The sequence below is a fragment of the Mercenaria mercenaria genome, unplaced genomic scaffold, assembly GCF_021730395.1.
Source record: "Mercenaria mercenaria strain notata unplaced genomic scaffold, MADL_Memer_1 contig_2092, whole genome shotgun sequence".
Taxonomy (NCBI): domain Eukaryota; kingdom Metazoa; phylum Mollusca; class Bivalvia; order Venerida; family Veneridae; genus Mercenaria; species Mercenaria mercenaria.
The window spans coordinates 11,175-34,727 of NW_026460128.1; the positions used below are offsets into that span (position 1 = coordinate 11,175).

The 23,553-nt window shown below is 34.1% G+C and overlaps 1 protein-coding gene across 3 annotated transcripts in view; it reads right to left on the reverse strand.

Moving 5' to 3' along the window:
• Positions 1-1,375: 1,375 nt before the first annotated feature.
• The window catches only part of LOC128552157 (uncharacterized), a 49,167-nt gene continuing 26,989 nt past the window's right edge, over positions 1,376-23,553 (reverse strand). For all 3 annotated transcript variants that reach the window (XM_053533176.1, XM_053533178.1, XM_053533177.1), the window contains 2 exons: positions 23,027-23,104; positions 1,376-13,485 (listed from right to left, as the gene is read on the reverse strand). In XM_053533176.1, coding sequence (XP_053389151.1) covers positions 11,863-13,485; positions 23,027-23,104 — 1,701 coding nt within the window. In that variant the 3' untranslated portion in view covers positions 1,376-11,862. The remainder of the gene's footprint in view (positions 13,486-23,026; positions 23,105-23,553) is intronic.

Sequence of the window (23,553 nt, forward strand, 5' to 3'; positions counted from 1 at the left end):
ATTTTTTTAGCTATTTCCCCTTAAAAAACCCCAAAAACACTGTAAATTTTATGGTCAGTGATACAAGCCTGATATGCATGTTCTCCGCCCAAAAAAAAGGCAAATCATTTTCAGATCTTGAAAAAGAGTCGACTGATTATCAACCTTACTTTGAACTCGTTGCAAAAATAATTAATTTATATAAATCTATGTAGCTTTGCACTTACCATTGTTCCTAGTCCCAGAACAACTCGACCTGTCAAAATATGTAAACACGAGGGAGGCCTTTTGACAGGACAGTCATGTAAACTTCCGAAGGAAATAGTCCAAATTTATTCCAGTTACTTCCATATGCGATATTATCATGAATTATAATTATATGCATAATGTATAGCATATAGATTTAAGCATAAATTTAATGTTTGTGAATCCTGTGCTTTAACTGTTTTCACGTTAAGCGCCGAAAATTATGAAATCCATAAGACCATGTGCTCAGCCTGATCACATTTCTACGCACTAACACATTTTTGTGTGAAAAATATGCTGAAATTTACATTTAATTCTGTCAATTACTTTGTGACTGCAACCGTTTCTAAAAATAAAATTGACACATCTGACTTTTATGTGTATTGCCCTTGTAATGATATTATGGATTTTTGTCATAGATACGCATGTTTATCTCAAATTAGTTGTGAAATGATGATGTCTGCATGAAAAAAAGAAAAAAGAAAAATTATCTGAAATTATCTACTCTAAAAGGCACTTTCATCAAAATTATTTAAAAATTGATTGCTCGCAGGAAGTAGATATATTATCTAGGTACGTTTTGGTCACAATTTTAGGCAGAATAATGCTTGAATGTAGCAGCTGTCGATTTTGAAAAAATATGACCACCTAAAAATATTTTTTTCTGTCTTCTGTCCGGATTTTCGGGTACAAGTTGGCATTTGTTTTTCAAGATATACACTTCAAAGGAGAGCTAAATCATTTTCAATAGGCATTTCATTCATCAAATTATGTAATTCTTCAGTAAAAAATCGCAAAATGGTTGTAAAGACAAGCACTAAAATGTCGATATTTTGGCTATAGAATGTACCTTAAAAGGCAACCAGAACCAAATATGAAAACTACTTCAAAAGGAGTATTTTTAACGAATTTATTGTTAGATCACTGAAAGTCATTTATTCTCTCTTTTTTTATCAGCAACTGATAAAGAGGTATTTGAGATCCATCAAGCTGTGCATAAGGAGTTGTATTATTATTTTCATTTTCTATTTTAACTCTTTTTGCAGTAGAGAATGGTCAAGCATGGATGGTAGTAGATACTACAGACACATTGCACTAGGAAGGTGGATAGTCTGCATTTTACACATTCAAATTAAAAACAAACAGTAACAAGAAGTGTAAAAACAATTTATTAATCATGATTGTCTCAGAATTACAAAATACTGTAAGGCACACAAGCTTGAAATATAAAACATCCCAGATATATCAGGCATGGTATTTGTATATCTGACATGATATATGTTGTTCCCACGGAGTTACGATGAGCAATATTTGAGATAATCATGTTCTCATCTTACAAAATATTTAACATACATTTCATAGTAATATGACTGTTGGATAACAGCAACAACACCTTACTACGCAAATGCCTTGTCACAAAAAAGTCAACTGAAGGGCAAAATAACTAAATATTAATATTTTCTTCTTCTTAAGGATAACATGGTGTAATAGCCATATTTCATATCTTGTAACTGGATGGTAATATTTATATGAAATTTGGTCACTTTAAAGACATTCAAAATTAGAAACTTTTCACCGAGAGCTTTTTCAAATTTTATCATTTTTTGGGGAGATAATCGGTATTGAAGTTAACATTGATGCCTATGGGAAATATATAATTTCTTTATGAGAATCTGAACTTGAGTTTCGAGTAGAAAGCTGCATTGTATGATTCTGATACAAATATCAAAAAGAAATCTAAAATTCCCCGTAGGGAAAAGGAGAAAATCTTTTTTTTTTTCTAGTTTTCAGGGAAGATAACTCATGAAAACTAAAATTATCAGGGGAGGTTATCTAAAGGAAATTTTTGAAAACTTCTGTCACTATATAACTTGTCAGTATGCACCTTATTTCTATCGTTTGACATTTTTAAAGCTTACATTATCAAGTTGTATGTACGCTTTGGGTGAAATTGAGGCCTATTACACCATGTTATCCTTAATGCTTGTTTAAAACATATTATCTGCCAACCTCTTTTACGATATCAAAACTGAACTTGAATAATTATTCTTTTTTTCTGTTTTTGATTGTTAAAAGCACATAAACTGTCAGCACTGAAAAAAGGTTTATCACAGCCTAGTTTTTGCACACAATAAAATACGTTTCATCAGTTATTGCGGTAATGAATATTGGTAAAAAAGTGGATCTGTTTTGAGCTTAAAATATGAAATATGCCAAATTTGACTAATTCAAGAGCCATAACTCTGGTACTACTTAAGAATCCTGCAAAGAGGACTGCTAAAAAAATCGTTGTCGCTAATATTTTGGATAAGGTGAAATAAATCGTTACTTCTTAATCAAAGGGCATAATTTTGGCGTTATTTGAGTGATTTTATCCATTATTTAAAATGTCTGTAATCATGTACCTGTTCACATTCTTCATAGTTTGTTCAAGGAACTAAGTCTCTGTATTTATTTGAAATATGATGATTCAAGGGTCATTACCCTGGTGGTATAATAGCAATCTTGCCCATTATTAGACTTGTATGAGATGTTTTGAATGCTAACATTCTGTTTAAGTTTCATGAAGTTTGCTATAAAAATGTGGCCTTCGATTTACTTTTACAGACCATTGAAAAACCTAGCAATTTCAACAAATTCAAAGACCATTCCTCTAGTGTTATTTAAATAATCTTGCCCACCATCAAACCCATACAATATATATATTGCGGCCATATACATTTAATGTAAAATAGAAGAAGTAGAAAACCACAGGTCGCCCAACATAACATAAATGAAAATGTTGCTGGCTCGGTCTGATTGAGCTTATTCATGGATGGCAGTGGAAATGCAAGCTTCTGTCCATGCCATCTAGCCCCAGGTTGAGCAGAACTTGACATTTACACATGTTACAAGTACATGTTGTACCAAAATACAAAGACTGCTGCCTAACAAATGTGGCCTCCTCTGTGTTAATAATTAATGTGAAATACACTACTTAACAAATAATCAAGGCCTTAAAGGTGTATGTCATCTAATTTATCACGGTTTAGACTTCAGATGTCCAGGAATTGAACCACGAGGGCGTTAGCACTGGTTGTTTAATCTAAGCATCTGAACCATGAACTATGGTAAGTAAGAGAACAAATCACAAAAAAGGCCTTAACTGTTTTCATTCTTACACGTTCATTGCAATATTTTGGTAAAAAATATGCTGGGCTTCATTTATTCCAGTAGTAATGGACCAGATGTCATGTGGCATTTGGACGTCATAATGCTTTCTTACCGGTCTGTGCATTAAGTGTTGTTTATCGCAGAATATACAGAGCTTGAATTTCTTCTTTGTTTAACTGGCAATCAAATCGAGCCATGTTAGAATTTCTAACAATTCAAGGACCATCACGCAGATGGTACGTACTCCAGCAATGAAGTCCGTCATGAAACATGACCATCATACATATTATAATCTGATAAAGATTAAGGAAGAAATGAAGCTGCTAGGGTATAAACAAGTTTAAATATGGCATTTTTTTTATAAATCCAGAGCCATAACTCACCCAAATTTTCTGAGATTTTAAGTTGATACAGGCTGTTTATAACAGGATATACAAGTACTACATGTCTGTGTGCATACGAGATCCTCTAACTCTCATATCTCTGAGAAAATATCATAAAAGAAACCTGTGTATTTCTTTTGATTTCAATAACAATTTTCAATCTCAAGTCTGTTCACAGAAATTGACTTTGTGTAAATGTTCATTCACCAATTTCATTCTCAGTTTCAAACTAATCCACAACATTTCTTAAAATTTCATTGACCTCCACAAATCTCAATTCACCTTTAAAGTTTTCGTATATAAACTTCATAAAAAGATCACTTGCATAGCACTTTATAAAATATACAAAAATAACAACAACAACATCAAATATAAATATCTCGAAACATTTTTGTTTTGGGTAAAAATGATGTACTTTCAAATTCTGATAAACATTTTATTTTGTGAAAATAGCCTTTGGTATAAATGTATAAACATTATGAATGTTTACAAATTAATGCTGCAAAATATAAATACAACATTCTGAAAGGAGAAAAGTATACAAGATGCTTTTGAAATGATGAATAAAATCATCATGTTGTGTCATGTTAGGAACTAGGAGAGGTAGAGAATATATAAATTTTACATGGTTTTAATCAGCTACTGTCTTTACCTAAACAATGTTATATGCCGTCATCTATTTTGTTGACAATATAAGCAACAAGAGCTGTCGGATGACAGCGCGCTCGACTATTCGAAGAATTGATTGAAGAATGGGGTCAAAATATTTCCATAGATTTTCAGACAAAAGAAAAAAATGGAATAAACAAAAAATGTTCCTGTATTTGTGGATTTCGATTAGTCTTGCACTAAATGGCAATGTATGACCATGATGGCAAATATGTTAAGTTATATGTTACTTGTATGAAAAATTTAACTAATTTCCAAATCCAAAAAGGGTCATAATTCAGTCAAAATAGTTGACAGAGTTATGTACATTTGCCTACAGATGGAAATCATGTTGATATACTAGTGTTAAAAGTTTCAAAGCCACAGTTCAAATAGTTTTGACAAAACATGACATATACGAAAACAGAACCAATTTCCAAGTTCAATGTGGGCCATAATTCAGCAAAAAAGATGACAGAGTTATGTACTCTTGCTTATTGATAGAGACTATAATACTGAACAAGATATAAAAGTTTCAAAACCATATGTCAAACACTTTACACAAAAGATAAACTGCTACGAAAAACTTAACCAAGATTTCTAAGTCCGAAGGGGCCATAATTCAGCCAAAATGCTTGATGGAGTTATGTACTCTTGCCTACAACTGGACATGGTGATGGTAAACAAGTGTTAAAAGTTTCAAAGCTTTATCTCAAAAGACTTTGTCAAAATGTAGACTGATACGAAAACTTAACCAAGATTTCTATGTCAAAAAGGGGCAATAATTCAACCAAAATGCTTGATGGAGTTATGTTCTCTTTCCTACAACTGGACATAATGATGGCAAACAAGTGTTGAAAGTTTCAAAGTTTTATCTCAAAAGACTTTGTCAAAATATGAACTGGTACGAAAAACTTAACCAAGATTTCTAAGTCAAAAGGGGCCATAATTCAGTCAAAATACTTGACAGAGTTACATACTCTTGCCTATAACTGGACATGGTGATGGTAAACAAGTGTTGAAAGTTTCAAAGCTTTATCTCAAAAGACTTTCTCAAAATGTGGACTGGTACGAAAAACTTAACCAGGGTGTGAGGCCGACGCTGACGCCATGGTGAGTAGGATAGCTCTACTTATTCTTCGAATAGTCGAGCTAAAAATGTGGATCAAATGTCATATATATATATATGACACCAATATTGTCCGTAAGTACTGATCTGCCACTCATTAAATCTTTGCGAATATTTGCGGGCATTTTCATTATTGTACGCGATACATGTATTTGTATCCTGAAAATATCTAGCTGTCCGTAAGAGAGCCAGTGCTCGACTATTCGAATCATTGTCCCAGAAGTAGGAATATTACCCTAAATGTTAACATATCTGTAGATTTTCCCTGCAGTATTTGTATTAGTTTTGGAGTTAGTAATATGCATGCAAAACTTAAAGCAGAAGTTTTAAATTCAAAAGGGGACATGATTTGGCCAAAATACATGTCAGAGTTATGGGACTTGATGCAAGCAACTAGTTTTATAACCTCGAAGACATGTGAAATTTCAAATTTATATCTGCATTTGTTCTGCAGATAGTAACTTGCACACAAAACTTTTACCAGAATTTTCTAAGTCCAAAAGGGGGCATAATTTGCCCAAAATACATGTCAAAGTTACGGCACTTGACCCAGTGTGGTTGGTAATTTATCTAGAAAAAGAAAACAAAATAAGTTTCAAATCATATGCCTTTAAGTAATAGCTATATGTACTTGCACGCAAAACTTTAACCAGGATTTTCTAAGGCCAAAAGGGGGCATAATTTGGCCAAAATGCACGTCAGAGTCATGGGACTTGATCCAGTGAGATTGGTAATTGACCTAGGAAAAAAAAAATAAGTTTCAAAGCTATATGCCTTTAAATGATAGCAATATGTACTTGCACGCTAAACTTTAACCAGGATTTTCTAAGTCCAAACGGGAAATAATTTGGCCAAAATGCATGTCAGAGTTATGGGACTTAATGCAATCAACTAGTTTAATAATCCTGAAGACACATGTGAAGTTCCAATTCAATATCTGCATCAGTTTTGGAGATAGTAACTTACATGTAAAACTTTAACCAGAATTTTCTAAGTCCAAAAGGGGACATAATTTGGCCAAAATACATGTCAGAGTTATGGGACTTGACCCAGTGAGGTTGATAATTGACCTAGAAAAAAAGTAAGTTTCAAAGCTATATGCCTTTAAATGATAGCCATTTGTACTTGCACGCAAAACTTTAATCAGAATTTTTCAAGTCCAAAAGGGGGCATAATTTGGCCAAAATGCATGTCAGAGTTATGGGACTTAAAGCAATCAACTAGTTTCATAACCCCGAAGACACATGTGAAATTTCAATTCAATATCTGCATTAGTTTTGGAGATAGTAACTTGAATGTAAAATTTTAACCAGGATTTTCTAAGTCCACAAGGGGCATAATTTGGCCAAAATACATGTCAGAGTTATGGGACTTGACCCAGTGAGGTTGGTAATTGACCTAGAAAAAGAAAAAATAAGTTTCAAAGCTATATGCCTTTAAATGATAGCCATATATACTTGCATGCAAAACTTTAACCAAGGTGTGACGCAGACGTCAAGGTGAGTAGAATAGCTAGACTATTTTTTGAATAGTCGAGCTAAAAATAACTGGTATAGTTAACCATTAGCACAGTGGCATAGTGGTATGCTCCCTGACTTCTACGCACATTACCATGGGTTCAAAATCAGTTCAGACTATTTTTTTATATTCAGTGTAATATAATAGAATCACTATTACTTTTATTTTTACAATATTTTATGAAACATCATTTTTCTTGTGTACCGATGCGAGGTCCTTGAATTGTACGTTGAATGAACCAACACTTGTTTGGTCCTGAAGATATCAGCCACCATTTTGTAGATCAGTTTACTGACATGTACGTAGAAGAATGTTGAACAGTAGAGTATTTTTGTCAATAAACGAACAATTTATCACGATAAGTGAGACAATTCTCCTGTCTGTTAAGTTTACAGATGAAATGAAAAAAATTATGTGGACAGAGGGAGGACTCAAACACATATCCCCTAAATTGCTAGCTGAACACTTTGTCCACACAGATATATCAGCACATGCAAAATGATGATGTTAATTAATAAATGTATATTTGTTTGTTCAATAGTTATAGCGTTATCTAGATTCAAACACCGAAAATTAATCTATGGAAACATACGGAATATTCACGAGTGCCAGGTCAATACATCTGGACAATTTGACAAATAAACTGAACATGCAAAGTAACTTAAGTAGCACTATTGTACAAAACAATGTTTTGAAGGCAGGTAAAAAGTCCAATATACTTCAAGCAGTGAAGCAGACCATACCAACTTTACTTAGAATATTTACAGCATATCCTATTCATTGCACTTTCACAATTGAAACAAAATTACTACTTGGATATATGCATGCATAATAACAGCAAATTAGCAAATGACAGTTAATACTTTGATTTGTATTGAATATACCTATATACACGTATTATAATTTTACCCTCAATTATTGTTCTGACTATTCTAAAAAAGTGTTTAAAATTACAATCGTAAAAAATAATTCAAAAACATACACAAAATAGTCCAGCCATGTCTCTCCCACAGGCTCCTAAAATGTTATATAGAATATAAAGTAAAATATCTAAACTTTATGGTCCCAAATAAATGTAAATCTACATCAACCTAATTGACCAACACAAGCAGCAACACAAATATATAGGTGGAGTAATGGAAGAAAAAATATATATTCATCAAATTGTTATAGTAATGATATTTCTAACATTTTACTGACATCCAGTACACAGTTAAACCAGATAGATCATTTCTTACTCTGGCTCATGCATTCACAGCTTTCATGATATTGCTAATCTGAATCACTTTATAATGCCAGACTAAAACATACTGGAAAATAGCTATAAAATATCATATTCCTCTTTCAGTTACTTGTTTTTACTGCATAAAAAGTAATATAATAAAAGTCTGACTGTCAGTTTCTTCATTAGGCACTTTGTCACACATTTTCGCTAAATCACATACGATCAAATCGTGACTACCACAGCAAAATTTCCTTTATTTGATAGAGTAAACTTGCATAGATTGTCAATAATTTATTTCATAAAAATACTGGAATATCCCTGTAAACTGGGGCTTAAAAAGTCATGAACAGAGCTTTGAACAATGTATGTACAAATATATATAAGAACATCTTAACAAATACATGTACTAATCACTCAGGAAAACAAGTCAGTTTAGCAGTTCAATATAAACATGTTTATTACTTATCAAGAAAATGTTAACATTTTATTTACTGACAGATCCTTGTAAGAATGATTGCCGTGTTCATTGGTATCAATTATAAATAATAGATGTGTTTATATCTACCTGCTCAACTGCCTCAATTTCCTAAATTGTTAGTAAACCTGGAATTTAAAATATGTTTTTCTTGAAAAATGTATGGCATATACTGACTTAATAAAACAAATGTGAAAATGCTGCTGTTTTATATCAACATTTAGTTACACATGTACTAATGACTATTTGTACATAACAATATTTATAAGTAAACAGAATCAATAATTATTAATAAAAATTCTGCAAGATCAAAAGTAAAATTTAATGACTGTAGACACACCAAAACATAAATTTTCAGCAGTGACACAAATACTATAATACCAGGCATGCGGATTCCTCTCAGTTCCCATGCCATAATACTGTGAACCTGCTAAATATACGGAAACAAGAGTCCATAATGAGCCTGTATCACTCACTAGAGTTTCACAGCTTTAACAGGTATAACAAGTCTGCCAAATTATTTTGAAACTGGCCAGTAGATTCCAAGGAAAAGATTTTTCATAGACCCATATAAAGCAAAATAAGATCCACCCCCTGGTAGCCATATCTTATTTTGACATATTACAATGGTAGTAGCAAGTCATAGTAAGTCATCCAATGAACATGTCTGTGAAATTGGCCAGTGATTCAGGGAGGAAATGGCACTGAAAGATTTTCCTATTTTCAGCTCTGGCAGCCATTTTTTACAAATCAGAATAATATGAAAGTTTTGGTAGGTGGTTATTGTGAAATTATTTCAAAATCTGACAGTTTTTAAAGTTTCAACCATATATATATGGAAAAGTTATCAGACCCTATTTTTCTATTTTTAGCACTTACAGCGTTGTTTTCTCATGACTTGGATAATCTGAACAACCTTTGTAAAGGGTCACCAATGGAACACTAGTGTAAATTACTTTCCTATAAAGTTTGGTTGAAACTGGCCTTGTAGTTCAGAAGATGTTGTTTGAAGCAATTATTGACAGGACAATGAACGGACCACAGACACCAGACATTGGGTGATGGGAAAAGCTTACTTTGAGCACCTTGTGTTCAGGTGATCTGAGAAGACGGCTTCATGTCCTTCTATTGGTTTCACTGAGATCTATATTTCATGGCATATAATCAAACTATGTCAACAGACTTTCATTAGCTACACCAATACTATTATAATTTTATTAATTACATTCCAATCATATAATGTTTGCTATAAAAAGTGTATGTCCCCAGACATACTTCCATTTGCTAGTGATGCTTTGTAAAACATGTAGAAAAGGTGTCTGTTACTTTTGTCACACAAGAAAAATCTTAAATAAAACAGAATGCATTAGCTGTTCTACAGATGTTTCTTTCTATCATAAAGTCTGTGTATCTGGATACATCTCATTTAATTTAAACTTTTTTATTTGTAGTAATGTCTTTGAAATCACGAATCTTCAAGCTATACAAGACAGGCATTTTGCACAATTTTCATTTAAATCTTATATACCTTGCCACAAAAGAATGTCTGAATTTCTGACTAAGAACTTATAATTAATACAGTCCCAGCTCATGAAAAAAGTTGCTATCTTTTCTATACCAGTTTACAAGCCCAATGATATCAGTTTCATCTGGTCAACATGGAACTCTCTCCTTAGCAAAAAATGCAAAATGGTATTCTCAGCAATGTAAATGAACTGATTTTATAGAAAATGAGATAAAGTTGGACAATTTTTCATTGTCCTCTGTAAGGCCCTCAGTATTATATATTACTGTACAGTTATAAAAATACACTGCATGACAAAAAGTACTTGATATTTATTCTGAAATTTGTTCTACAAACAACATGTAATGAATTGGTTAATACCTTTCCAAACAGTTTAGATGCACTGGAAAATGTTCAAAGCACATAAATATTTATTAATTAATTCAGTTCATAGTACAGTCTAACCTGCCTTAACGGTCACCTTGATTCGGAGGTCACCTGACATTAACGGCCAGTTTGAGACGCCCCCGATGAAATTCCCTCTATTTTATACCTTGATTTGGCGGTCACCTGCTGTCCGCGGCCAGCGGCCACTCAGGTTGCCGCCAAAAGCCTAAAAGAGACCTGCATTAGACGGTCAGCAGTCAGTCCCTCGGCTATGATTAAAACTGGATTTTAACAGGTAGCTAAACTGCAAGCCGTGTCCATAGCAGCAGACGAGATATTAACGACCGCTGACAGACATGTGATGCCCAAGTTAATCAAGTGGCCCGCAGACAATACATGGAGATCGAAGTTGTACATTTGATGTGAAATGATGACATCTGATTAAAAGAAGTGGATGTGTTAATTCAAATTATTTTTAGATGTTGTAATGTTTGATAATAAAATCTAATCGCCAATCAAACACAATAGAAAATAAAAATAATTTACACTTGTTTTTCGCAGTTTAATCGGTAGTTATCGTTAGGAAATTTATTGATTATTATTGATATTTGAAAACAACAAAATGACATGAGCTTCTCAATTTAAACTGATAACAAAAAAATTGTTACGGTCAAATGGCCAGTAATTATCGGAAATTAGCTTGTTACCTCGTGTCAATTTTGTTGTTCACAGTTTGATCTCGGTTAAAGATATATTACTCGATCTTTACTTAGAATCATAATATTTGTGATTTTTTTTTATATTTCTTTCATCAAACTACAATTAAATTTATATGAAATTATTTTTGTTTGAAATAAATATAGACCACTCGATCTTTTACGGAACGTAACGACAGTCTTATAATTTAGCGTGGACAACAAGCGCGGAGAGTAGTTTCCCTTTACCAAAATGGCGAAATCATAAACAAAAGTTGTTTTGATATTGGAAAATCTATTTTTTGTTGTAATATACATGCCCGAGTTGTTTATTGCTAAGAAGACTATTCATATTGTGAAGGCACGTCGATGTATCCTGGTAAAATGATAAGAGTAGAATGAAAAGAAATTGGCTAAAGTCCTGACTGAAAATATATACATGTACATATACTGGCTGCCCCTCCTATCAGCGGTCACCTGGCTTAAGCAGCCAGTTTGGCTGCATCCCTTGGCTGGCTGCCTAATGCAGGTTGGACTGTATTTTCTTCAGTGTTATTTCAAAATTTTTAAGACTATACCGAGTGCCGACAATCTCGAGCACTTGATCTAGTGGAGTAACAAAAGATATCTCCTTTTTCACATTATTTCCAGTCAGTAGACCTACAGCTGTAATTTCCCCAGTTTCATTGTTAACTGTAAATACTGGACCCCCAGAATCACCTTCTTTAGAGAAAGGAAACTCTGGACCATCCCAAGCAACTTCATATTGATTATGAAGTGTTACTAATAAAGGTTTTTTTTTATCCTTACTAAATGGATGCTGAAATTCAAAAAGGGATTCTTTCCTTGTAAGACATCCCTTTGTTAGACCAGTAACGTGTCCTAATTTGTACACCACCATTCGCATTTCAATATTCTCACGATTCCAAAATTGACACCTAAAATTCAATGTATCAGGAAATCCAAACATTTTCCAGTGATAATATCTGTATCCTGCTCGAATATCATTATCAGATAACCTATACTTCTTACTGTTTTCAATCACTACAATTTCTACCCCAGCAGATACATTATTTCCCATTTTGTAACACCCAGAACTGATCACGCCAATCATTTCTTTACAGAAACAGTAACATTCTAGATCACACCCTATTCCTATTTTTTGGCACAAAAATGTATGCTCTAGTTTTACCATTTTGTTTACATTTTCTTCTTTGCTTAATACCTTTAATCTATTTTCACCTAACAAAACATGAGAACTTGTAAGATGACATTTGTATCCATCTCTATTTACTAGTGGCCATCCTAAACTCCCTACACAATCGTTCTTTCCAATGACTTTCTCCCCGCATAAGTCAAGATTTTCTAAACCATAGGTAATGCAATTATGCTTTGCTGGGTTCTTTTTTTTAAACTGACTGATACCAAGCCCGTTCAAATATGCTTCCCATTTTCTCTCCTCAATTTTTATTGTTGACAATTGTATAAACTTCTCGTAAAGGTCTTTACTGCCTGAAGATGTGGCATATTTCTGTAAGGTCTCTTTTAATGAAAAACGGCAGAACTTGTTGAACTCTCTGTCATTTTGTGCTAGATCAGCACTTTTGTCTTGTGATTTAATTTCTGTCTTTAGTGCATTTAACTCATCCATTAAGATTCTGTTGTTATCTTTTGCTTGTTTCACGTTCTGTGGATAACTTTCTTCAACATTAGATCCAAAGTCATAATGTGGCATGGAAAATGCAGACCAAAATGTGTTAAAATCAGGAAGTTCTTTGAAAATTTTGGTTATCAGCTGGTCACCTTCCTCCTGTTCTAAACAATAAGCTAGGCATAACCAATGAATATCAGCAGATAAAAGATGTTCAATCCGAGTAACAAGGTCATTTAAAGTAACATCAAATGGTACTTCTAAGTTTTTCCTCTTTTTATCTCTTGCACCTGCAAAGTGTATTATGACTTTGTGCTTTGCCTCTCTTTCGGGAATACCGATCATCTTACTATTATCATCAGTTGAAATAACCAGCGCCAGATTTCTCCAGTCACCACCTAGCAGACTATTTATTTCCTGTAAATCTGCTAAAGCTGGTACAGACAATTTATCATCCTGCCATACAGTTGCTCCTTTGTTCAACACTGTTACCTAGAAACATAAGATTTTCACTCATGTGGGTTAAAAAAGTACTAATTAATACAATTTGTTCTCTCCACATTTTCACTTAACTATATTTTAACTTAAAATTTCTATAAAAGAAATACTAGTACTTCAACATGTTCAAGGAGAAACTAATAGCATTCATTATATGATACAAACTAAAGAACTTCAGCCTGGCTTCAAAAATACAACCTGTTCCTCTGCTACAATATCAAGTTGAAGGGCAGTGCCAAAGAAACCAGAGGCCCTTCCCCATGACATTAGAAACCAATTTCGTATATTCATTTTTCTAGTCTAGCAAATATGTGATGAATAGTGACCAGTCAATTAGTACAAACTACGGACTGGTAATTTATATAAGGAGTCATGTAATAATTTTTGATACTTTATTATTACACAGAGGCAAACATTGATTACTTTTGAGCTAGCATCCAAGAATCCAGCAAATGACATTAAAACAATCTAAATAGTTTCATATCTATTATGTAAATTAAATTAAAATGTAAAGGCAACATTAGCACCATGTTTACCTCTACCTTACTCAGCAAGTTAACTCTCTCACATAAACTGATCAGGTCTTTGATGTAAAATAATGTAGACCAGATGTCAGTATTTTGTTAAGAGTTACTGTTCTCCATATTTCAACCTTTCTTTGACACCTTTGCAAAAACATTTCATTTTAAACAGAGAGACATTTTTAATTTGAACTAGATGTATGTCCATACGACACAGATGCCCCTATTTTCTGTCAATGTACATTGTTCCATGACTCTAGGTGAAATATCTCTTAAGATATATGCAACACAAACTTTTAAGCACTTAATGTTTATTTTCCCTAAGCCATTTACCACAACTCTGGTCTAGCTGTGTGTAATCCAAAACAGAGCACCACTGGGTGTACAACTTCACAAGCTATAAAATAATCCTCTAATGTTTTATGACTCTAGGTATAGTACATTTTGAGATACATAGGACACAAACTTTTATGCCCTTATGCATATTTTTGACAAAGTCAAGGGCCATAACTCTGGTCTTGCAGAGTGAAATAAAAAAACAAGAGGGTCACTGACACTAAAGCGCTCACCTGTGTACTATTTTTAACCAAAAAGACCCATATGTTCAATGAACTGGAACCATTTGAACAATTTTGAAAGAGGGCTACCTAGAGATCATTTGTGTAAAGTTTCATCAAAATCTATCCAGTGGTTTTGGAGGAGATGTTGTTTAACTCATTAAGGACGCAGATTGCATTTATGCGTTCATTTTAACTCTTATCGAGTACCGCATGTCGTATTTATCCGTCGAAAGATAACGGCGTGTATGCCGAGGATCGCATAAATGCGCTATCCGCCTGATAGTATTGTATGCTGCGTGACGTGATTTTACGTTTGTAAGAGTACCAAAGATTGGACTGCTGTCAAAGTCAACCAATGAAAATATTTTACTCTAAAGATTTATAAAACCCAGAAGCGATCGAAACAATCAAAATATTTATTATTTAAGCATGTTTTTTAATATAGTCATCACTAAATATTGGAATTAGAAAGTTATTTGTAGGTATTGCCTGTTTTATCTTCTCATTCTATAATACCGCAGAATCTTTCTTTTTTATTCAGTATTTTTAATTTTATTAAATAAAGTATAATTTTGTTCTTTCATAATGTCATTTGCTTTGAAGTTTAGCAACAGATGATATTTGAATAAATATAAAATAATCAAATAATGGATGTAACTATGTCCAATCTTTCTTGAATATTGCAGTTTTCTATATTTATGTTACTTCAGTTGGCCTATAAAACAATTTTGCAAATCAAAATAATAGTTAATTTTAACTTATTGATTAGATCATGAATTGTAGTATCAGTTGTGAAAATTTCAGTTTTATTCATCTTTTATAAACAGATGTTTGTCCCTAATTTTGATCAAAGGATGCCTAGATCTTATCAATTATTGATTATCAGTGAAACTCCACAGGCATACGAAGCAGATAAATTGATAAGTGGCTCAGGAATGTATCGGAAAATTGATACCAGTAATTAAGCGGAGATATGGCTGCAGGTATTAATGAGTTAAAGAAACTGTTGATGAAAAGTGACCATGCCTTCTGGCGGCCATTTTTGACGAATCGGAAAAATTTGAACACCCCCTATTTGTAGAAGGTCACACAAGGACAATTTGTGTGAAATTATTTTAAAATCCAGCTAACAGTTTCATACAAGAAGATTTTCTAAATTTCTACTATATACATAAAGGGAAAAGTGACCAAGCCCCCTGGCAGCCATGTTTTTGACGAATCAAAATAATCTGAACACTCTTGGTAGAGGGTCACACAAGGACAATTTGTGTAAAATTATTTTAATATTGGGCCAGCAATTTCACACAAGAAGATTTTTAAAGTTTCCACTATATACTTATAAGGAAAAGTGACCACGCCCTCTGGTGGCCATGTTTTTTGACGAATCAAAATAATTTGAACAATTTTAGTAGTCACACAAGGACAATTTGTGTAAAATTATTTTAAAATAGGGCCAGCAGTTTCACATAAGATTTCCAAAGATTGCACTATATAAAAGAGAAAAGTGACCACACCCCGTGGCGGCCATGTTTTTTTTGTCAAATCGTAATAATTTGAACAATCTTGACAGAGGATCAAACAAGGACAATTTGTGTGAAATTATTTCAAAATTGGGCCTGCAGTTTCATACAAGAAGATTTTTAAAGTTTCCACTATATATATATAGGAAAAATAAGACCACGCCCTCTGGCAGCCATTTTTTGTTTTTAAGGAATCAGAATAATTTGAACAATCTTGGCAGAGGGTGACACAAGAACCATTTGAGTGAAATAATTTCAAAATCGGGCCAGCAATTTCATACAAGTTTCCACTTAAATATACATATAGGGAAAAGTGACCATGTCCCCTGGCGGCCATGTTTTTTGACAAATTGTAAAATTTGAACAACTTTGACAGAGGGTTACATAAGGATCATTTGTGTGAAATTACTTTGAAATCGGACCAGTGGATATGAAGTCTAGTTTTAAACTAGAATGTGTCTGTAGGACACAGGGTGTGCCCCCCACTGGTACATTTGTCACAAATAAGTGGCAATAATTCAAATGTTTGCAGTCTTAATGGGGTATAGCCTCAACAAACATTTTATGAAAAGGATTCATTATTCTAGGTGCTATACTTTTTGAGCTATGAGCATCACAAACAAAAAAATCCACTATATTGGCTATTTCAAGGGCCATAACTCTGTAATAAGAGCTAAGGTTCTCAAGAAGAATGCTAAGTGTGCAAGGTCACATCATGATAAAGACTCCAGCAAGGTTTCCTGAATTTACATCAAATACTTTTTCAGCTAGATATATAATTAGGTGAAAAAGTGCATTTTTTTACTATTTCAGGGGCCATAACTTTAAAAATAAGGGGTGGAGCCAGACAAAAAATTAGACGTGTGCAAGTTTATATTATGATAAAGACTTATGCGAGTTTTCAACCATTTATATTAAATACTTTTTGAGCTAGGTGTGTCACAAGGTGAAAATGTACATTTTTGACTATTTCAGGGGCCATAACTCTAAAAATAGGGGGCGGACCCAAATGAAAAATAGGAGGTGCACAAGTTCATATCATGATTAAGACTCATGCAAGGTTTCATGAATCTATATCAAATACTTTTTGAGCTAGGCATGTCACAAGGTGAAAATGTGCATTTTTGACTACTTCAGGGGCCATAACTCTGAAACTGGGGGCAGACCCAAATGAAAAATAGGAGGTGCGCAAGTTCATATCATGATTAAGACTCATGCAAGGTTTCATGAATCTATATCAAATACTTTTTGAGCTAGGCGTGTCACAAGGTGAAAATGTGTATTTTTGACTATTTCAGGGGCCATAACTCTGAAAATAGGGGGTGGAGCCAGATGAAAAATAGGAGGTGCACAAGTTCATATCATGATTAAGACTCATGCAAGGTTTCATGAATCTATATCAAATACTTTTTGAGCTAGGCATGTCACAAGGTGAAAATGTGCATTTTTGACTATTTCAGGGGCCATAACTCTGAAAATAGAGGGCGGAGCCAGACGAAAAATAGGAGGTGCGCAAGTTCATATCATGATTAAGACTCATGCAAGGTTTCATCAATTTGTATCAAATACTTTCCGAGCTAGGCGAGTCACGAACTTCGGACACAGAGGTAGGAAATCAATAACGGTGAATAGTGGTGTTAGTTTTTTTGAGCTGTACTTTTTCATTTCGACTTTCCATGAAGATATTCTGGTGCAGGCATACGTGTACATGCCTAAACATATCATATGATTAATACTGGTCCCCAACTTTTCGAAAATAAGAGGTATTCAGCTGTTTAAATTGGACGTTTATTAAAATTGATGTGATAATCATTTTCAACGGACTAATTCGAAGTGTTTACAAAATAATTTGATCGAGTTTACCTCACACGTCAAACGATCAATCATCTGGGGATAATCCTGGCAAGTTTCAAGTCTGTCCGTACATCTACACCGATGTTCTGACCCTCCAAAGGGACCCGGGTATAGTCACGTATGATAAACTTTACCGCAGAGGGCATTTATAAATGATGCCCATCCCGCCGAGGAGTCAAAATATAGGATATCGTTTACGACAGACGAAAATTTGGTGTAAAAACGTCTATTCTGGCTGTTAGTTTTGCTTTTGAGACCTGGCAGGTCATGGAATTATTTGCAGTAAGCATTGTTTATACTTGTGTTTAATAATGGGAAATTTTCAATGGCGAACACCGCTGTTACACGGTGTTAATCAGTCTAGATTGAACTTATATCTATATCCGATGTTGTTTTGCTACTATAAGTCTTCGTTTTGTAAACTCAATTTTAATTCAGTTTCTTTTATCACTAAATATACAGAAATAATGATATCGTAAGTTCTGCTGGTATCGGTACTTGCTTTCTTGCTGGATTCAGTGTTGAATTTACGGTTTATATTAAACTAGAGTTGTAACAGGAGTGACGAATTATACCCCCACAATATGGCCTTGTCACAGAAGTAAGCCAATGTCAAAGCTGAACTTGCTTGACCTTTGACCTACCGACCTCAAAATCAGTAGAGGTCATCTGCTGGTCATGATCAACCTCCCTATAAAGTTTCATTATCCTCGACATAAGCGTTCTCAAGTTATTGTCCAGAAAAGGTTTAAATGACCCTTGACCTTTGGAACCCAAAATAGTTATGGGTCATCTGCTGGTCATGACCAACCTCCCTATTAAATTTCGTGATCCTAGTCCCAAGCGTTGTGAAGTTGTTGTCTGAAAACCGTTCAAGTGTTCCGGGTCACTGTGACCTTGACCTGTGACCTGCTGACCTCAAATCATTAGGGGTCAACTGCTGGTCATAACCAACCTCGCTATCAATTTTCATGATCCTAGGCCCAAACGTTCTCAAGTTATCATCCGGAAACTGTTTAACTGTTTCGTGTTATTGTGACCTTGACCTTTGACCTACTAACCTCAAAGTCGAACATGACCTGTATTTAATCATGTTATACCTGTGTATAAAAATTTAAGATCCTAGACCCAAGCCTTCTCAAGTTATCATCTGGAAACTGTTTAACTGTTCCGAGTCACTGTGACCTTGACCTTTGACCTACAGATCTCAAAGTCAAACTTGACCTGTATTTCATGATGTTACACCTGTGTACCAAAAATTATGATCCTAGGCCCAAGTGTTCTCAAGTTATCACCCGGAAACCATTTAACTCTTCCGAGTCACTGTGACCTTGACCTTTGATCGAATTTGACCTGTATTTCATGATGTTACACCTGTGTACCAAAATATATGATCATAGGCCCAAGCATTCTCAAGTTATCATCCTGAAACCGTTTAACTGTTCAGGGTCACTGTGACCTTGACCTTTGACCTATTGACCCCAAATTCGAACTTGACCTGTATTTTTTGATGTTACACCAGTGTACCAAAAATTATTCAAATCAGTCAAGCCTTTCATGAGTTATCATCGGAAACCACAAAAACCAACAGACCGACCGACCAACCGCCAAGCTCACTCCTATATACCCACCCCAAAACTTCGTTTTGTGGGGGTGTAATGATAAATCGTTTTGCAATCAGTCTAGATTGTATTTATATATATCTCCTACATTGCATACAATTTGACACTGTACATGTATAGAGTTGTTTTGCCACTGAAAGTCTTCGTTTTGTAAAATCATTCTTGTTTCTTTTTTATCATAATATACAGACATTTGCTGCCAGCAATGAACTCCTAAATCCTAGTACTTGCGTTCTTGATGGATTCAGTGTTGAATATAGGTTAATATCAAATATCAAATTGTTTTGCATTATCAAGCTTTCATACTAACTTAACTAAGAGGCTACTGATAGTAACATAGTTCTACATAAAAGATCAGTTAGGCTAGAAAATTTAAATATATTTGTTGTCAGTGGCATAAGTCAAGTGATCAGTTCTAAATAAAGCTGTTATTCATTAATCGTTTACAGAAATGTTCTAAACAATTTATCTTGTATTCAATTCTAGAACCAAATATGAAGGCATACATGTGTAATAACAATGATTTTGAAGTTAACACTGGATTGACCATTTAGTGAATTGTCATGTCAAGAGAGATCTATCAAAATGCATTGGAAATAACTAAACCACCTGTTATTACTGAGTTACTATCTGAAATGAAGATTTCATTCTGATCGATCTCTCTTTAAACTTTAAAGATGTATTCAATTTTGATATTTTGCCCTGTAACTTCGATAAATGCCCACACGCTGGTCGCTAGAAATAAGTATTTCATCTTCGTTTGGAATCACTTCAGTATATGTTTTTTCCTATATCCAGCATTCCAAATGTTTTCATCTGTTTCCAGTTCCCTGTAACTAAATGGTCAATCACTCTAGCGTAAGCTGCAAATCAGTGTCTTAGCATTTTTTTTAAAAACAATTCTCATATATTTTAAATATATATGCTTAAATATACTACTCGACAAACTGTGTTAAACTATATGATCTGATGTGTATTTAAATGAAAGCTGTATATAATAAATGCAAAATGATTTAATATATAATATTAACCATAACTTCAACACTGAATCCTGCAAGAGTGCAAGTACCAGGACTTAAGATATCTTTATTTCTGTATATTTCATCATAAAAGAAATTGAAACGAAAATGAATTTACAAAATGAACATTTACAGCAGCAGAACCAATCTATACATGTAGCAGATAGTATGCAACGTTGGAGATAGATAGAAGTTCAATCTAGACTGATTAACACTGTGTTACAGCGGTGTTTGCCATTGAAAATCGCCCATTATTAAACATAAGCATAAACAATGCATACTGCAAATAATTCCATGACCTCCCAAGTCTTAAAAGTGCAACAAACAGCCAAAATAGGCGTTTTTACACCAAATTTCCCTCTGCCGTAAACGGTATCCTATATTTTGACTCCTCGGCGGGATGGGCATCATTTAAAAATGCCCTCTGCGGTAAAGTTTATCATGCGTGACTATACCTGGTCCCTTTGGAGGGTCAGAACGTCGGTGTAGACGTACGGACAGACTTGAAACTTGCCAGGATTATCCCCAGATGATTGATCGTTTGACGTGTGAGGTAAATCCGATCAAAATATTTTGTAAACACTTCGAATTGGGCCGTTGAATATGCTTTTCGCATCAATTTTAATAAACGTCCAATTTAAACAGCTGAATTCTTCTTTATTTCACAAAGTTGGCAACCAGGATTAATTATATAATATGTTATGGCATTTACAAGTATGCTTGCACCAGAATATTTTCATGGAAAGTCGAAATGAAAAAATACAGCTCAAAAGACTAACACCACTACTCATCGTTATTGATTTCTGACCTCTGTGGCAGTCGCATCCCTCGGCGTGGTGGACATCAGGTAATAGGGTGTACTGTATATTAAGAGAGTAAAAGACTGAACAAGAGCACCGCCTTGCGGGTGCTGACGCTCATCTGATTTTTTTCTGTGTAATAGAAATATTGTCCTACCCATGATTTTCTAAGTCTAAAAAGGGCCATCATTCTTGCAAAAAGCAGGATAGAGTTATGTTTCTTGATGTTCAGTGTCCACTTATGATGGTGAAAAACTGTTGCAAGTTTTAAAGCAATAGCTTTGATAGTTTATGAGAAAAGTTGACTTAAAGATAATACTCAACCAAGAAAATGATTTTCTAAGTCCAAAAGGGGCAATAATTATTGCAAAAAGCAGGATGGAGTTATGTTGCTTGCTGTACAGGGTCAGCTTATGATGGTCAACAAGTGTTGCAAGTTTCAAAGCAATAGCTTTGATAGTTTAAGAGAAAAAGTTGACCTAAACATAAAACTTAACCAAGAAATCTGATATTTTCTAAGTCCAAAAGGGCCATCATTCTTGCAAAAAGCAGGATGGAGTTATGTTTCTTGCTGTACAGGGTCAAATTATGATGGTGAACAAGTGTTGCAAGTTTTAAAGCAATAGCTTTGATAGTTTAGGATAAAAGCTGACCTAAACATAAAACTTTACCAAGAAAACTGATTTTCTAAGTCCAAAAGGGGCAATAAATCTTGCAAAAAGCAAGATGGAACTATGTTTCTTGATGTACAGGGTCTGCTTATGATGGTGAACAAGTATTCCAAGTTTCAAAGCAATAGCTTTGATAGTTTAGGAGAAAAGTTGACCTAAACATAAAACTTAACCAGGCAACGCCGACGCAGACGCCGACGCCGACAACCGCTCAAGTGATGACAATAACTCATCATTTTTTTTCAAAAAATCAGATGAGCTAAAAATAAAGTGTCCCTGTGTGACCTTTACCACTGGGCTTTGGCAATCGTTTTCTACTCTATCTTGCTCAGATTAGATTTGTGCAAATTATTTTCATCACCTAGAAGCAGACATTGGTTATGTTATGGTTGCCAATGGCACTCCACAATCTGACAAACGACAATAAAACTGAACAATTTTTGTATTTTTCACTTCAATCAGGTAGAAAAGAATAGTTCAGCAACATTTTAATTATCCCACATGAACTGATCAGGTATTAGATAGAAATAAAATATCTGTTTTTTTGTAAGAGTTATTGGTCTCCATGCTTCTATATTTAAGCAAAAAAAAAAAAATTGTTTCCGGTATCCCGACCTACCCTAAATTTTTGGCCCGACCCTAAATTTTTTTATGGCCTTGGAGAATATTTTTTGCATCTTTTTAACAAAAAGTTGCAAAACTGCACTTTTTATGCTTTAAACATGGTCAGTGATATTAGAAATCAACTTACTAATGCTCTAAAGGCATTTAACCCCCTTATTTGTATTCATTTTTTGACTCAAAAATAATTTCCGAAGTCTCTTAATAACCCCCCCCCCCCCCCAAAAAAAAAAATTCCGACCTACCTACCCTATTTTTTTTAGCATGTTACCGGAAACAAAGAATTTATTTTTTAGGCCTTCTTTGCACAGAGTGAAATTTCAAAGTATAGATGAAAAATTGCTCACCTGACCAATAGTCTCTGGTGTAGGATTTGAAAGATCCAAGGATTGGCTGTTTCCATCATTTAACTGTGCACTTGGCATCTGTGAACAAATAAATCAAATGCTAAATTTTAATGGTTGTATTGGTCACATGCAATTCAGCTTCAATATAGACACGGTAGACTTTGGCATTTTTGCACCTGGCATTAACCCCATGTGGGTCATGAAGGACCTGCTCTAATGTAAAATGGACCTGTGAATCCTAATAATTCTGTTGGCAAATGAAGAGCAACCTAAAACTATTTACAGCTTTACCCTCCAAAATATGCTGGTAACTAGATATTTGTTGTTTTTTTGCACAAAAATATATATCTGCTCCAAAACTATGTGTCACAGTTTCAATACTAGACACCTGGAACAATCTGTATGATCCTGTATAAACAGACTAGAGTTGCTTACTTGACATCAGACCTCAATGTACCACTTGGATCTTAAAGACAGAACTGAAAGATGTGTTCTGCATACTGCCTCAATATGCGATTGAAGTCATT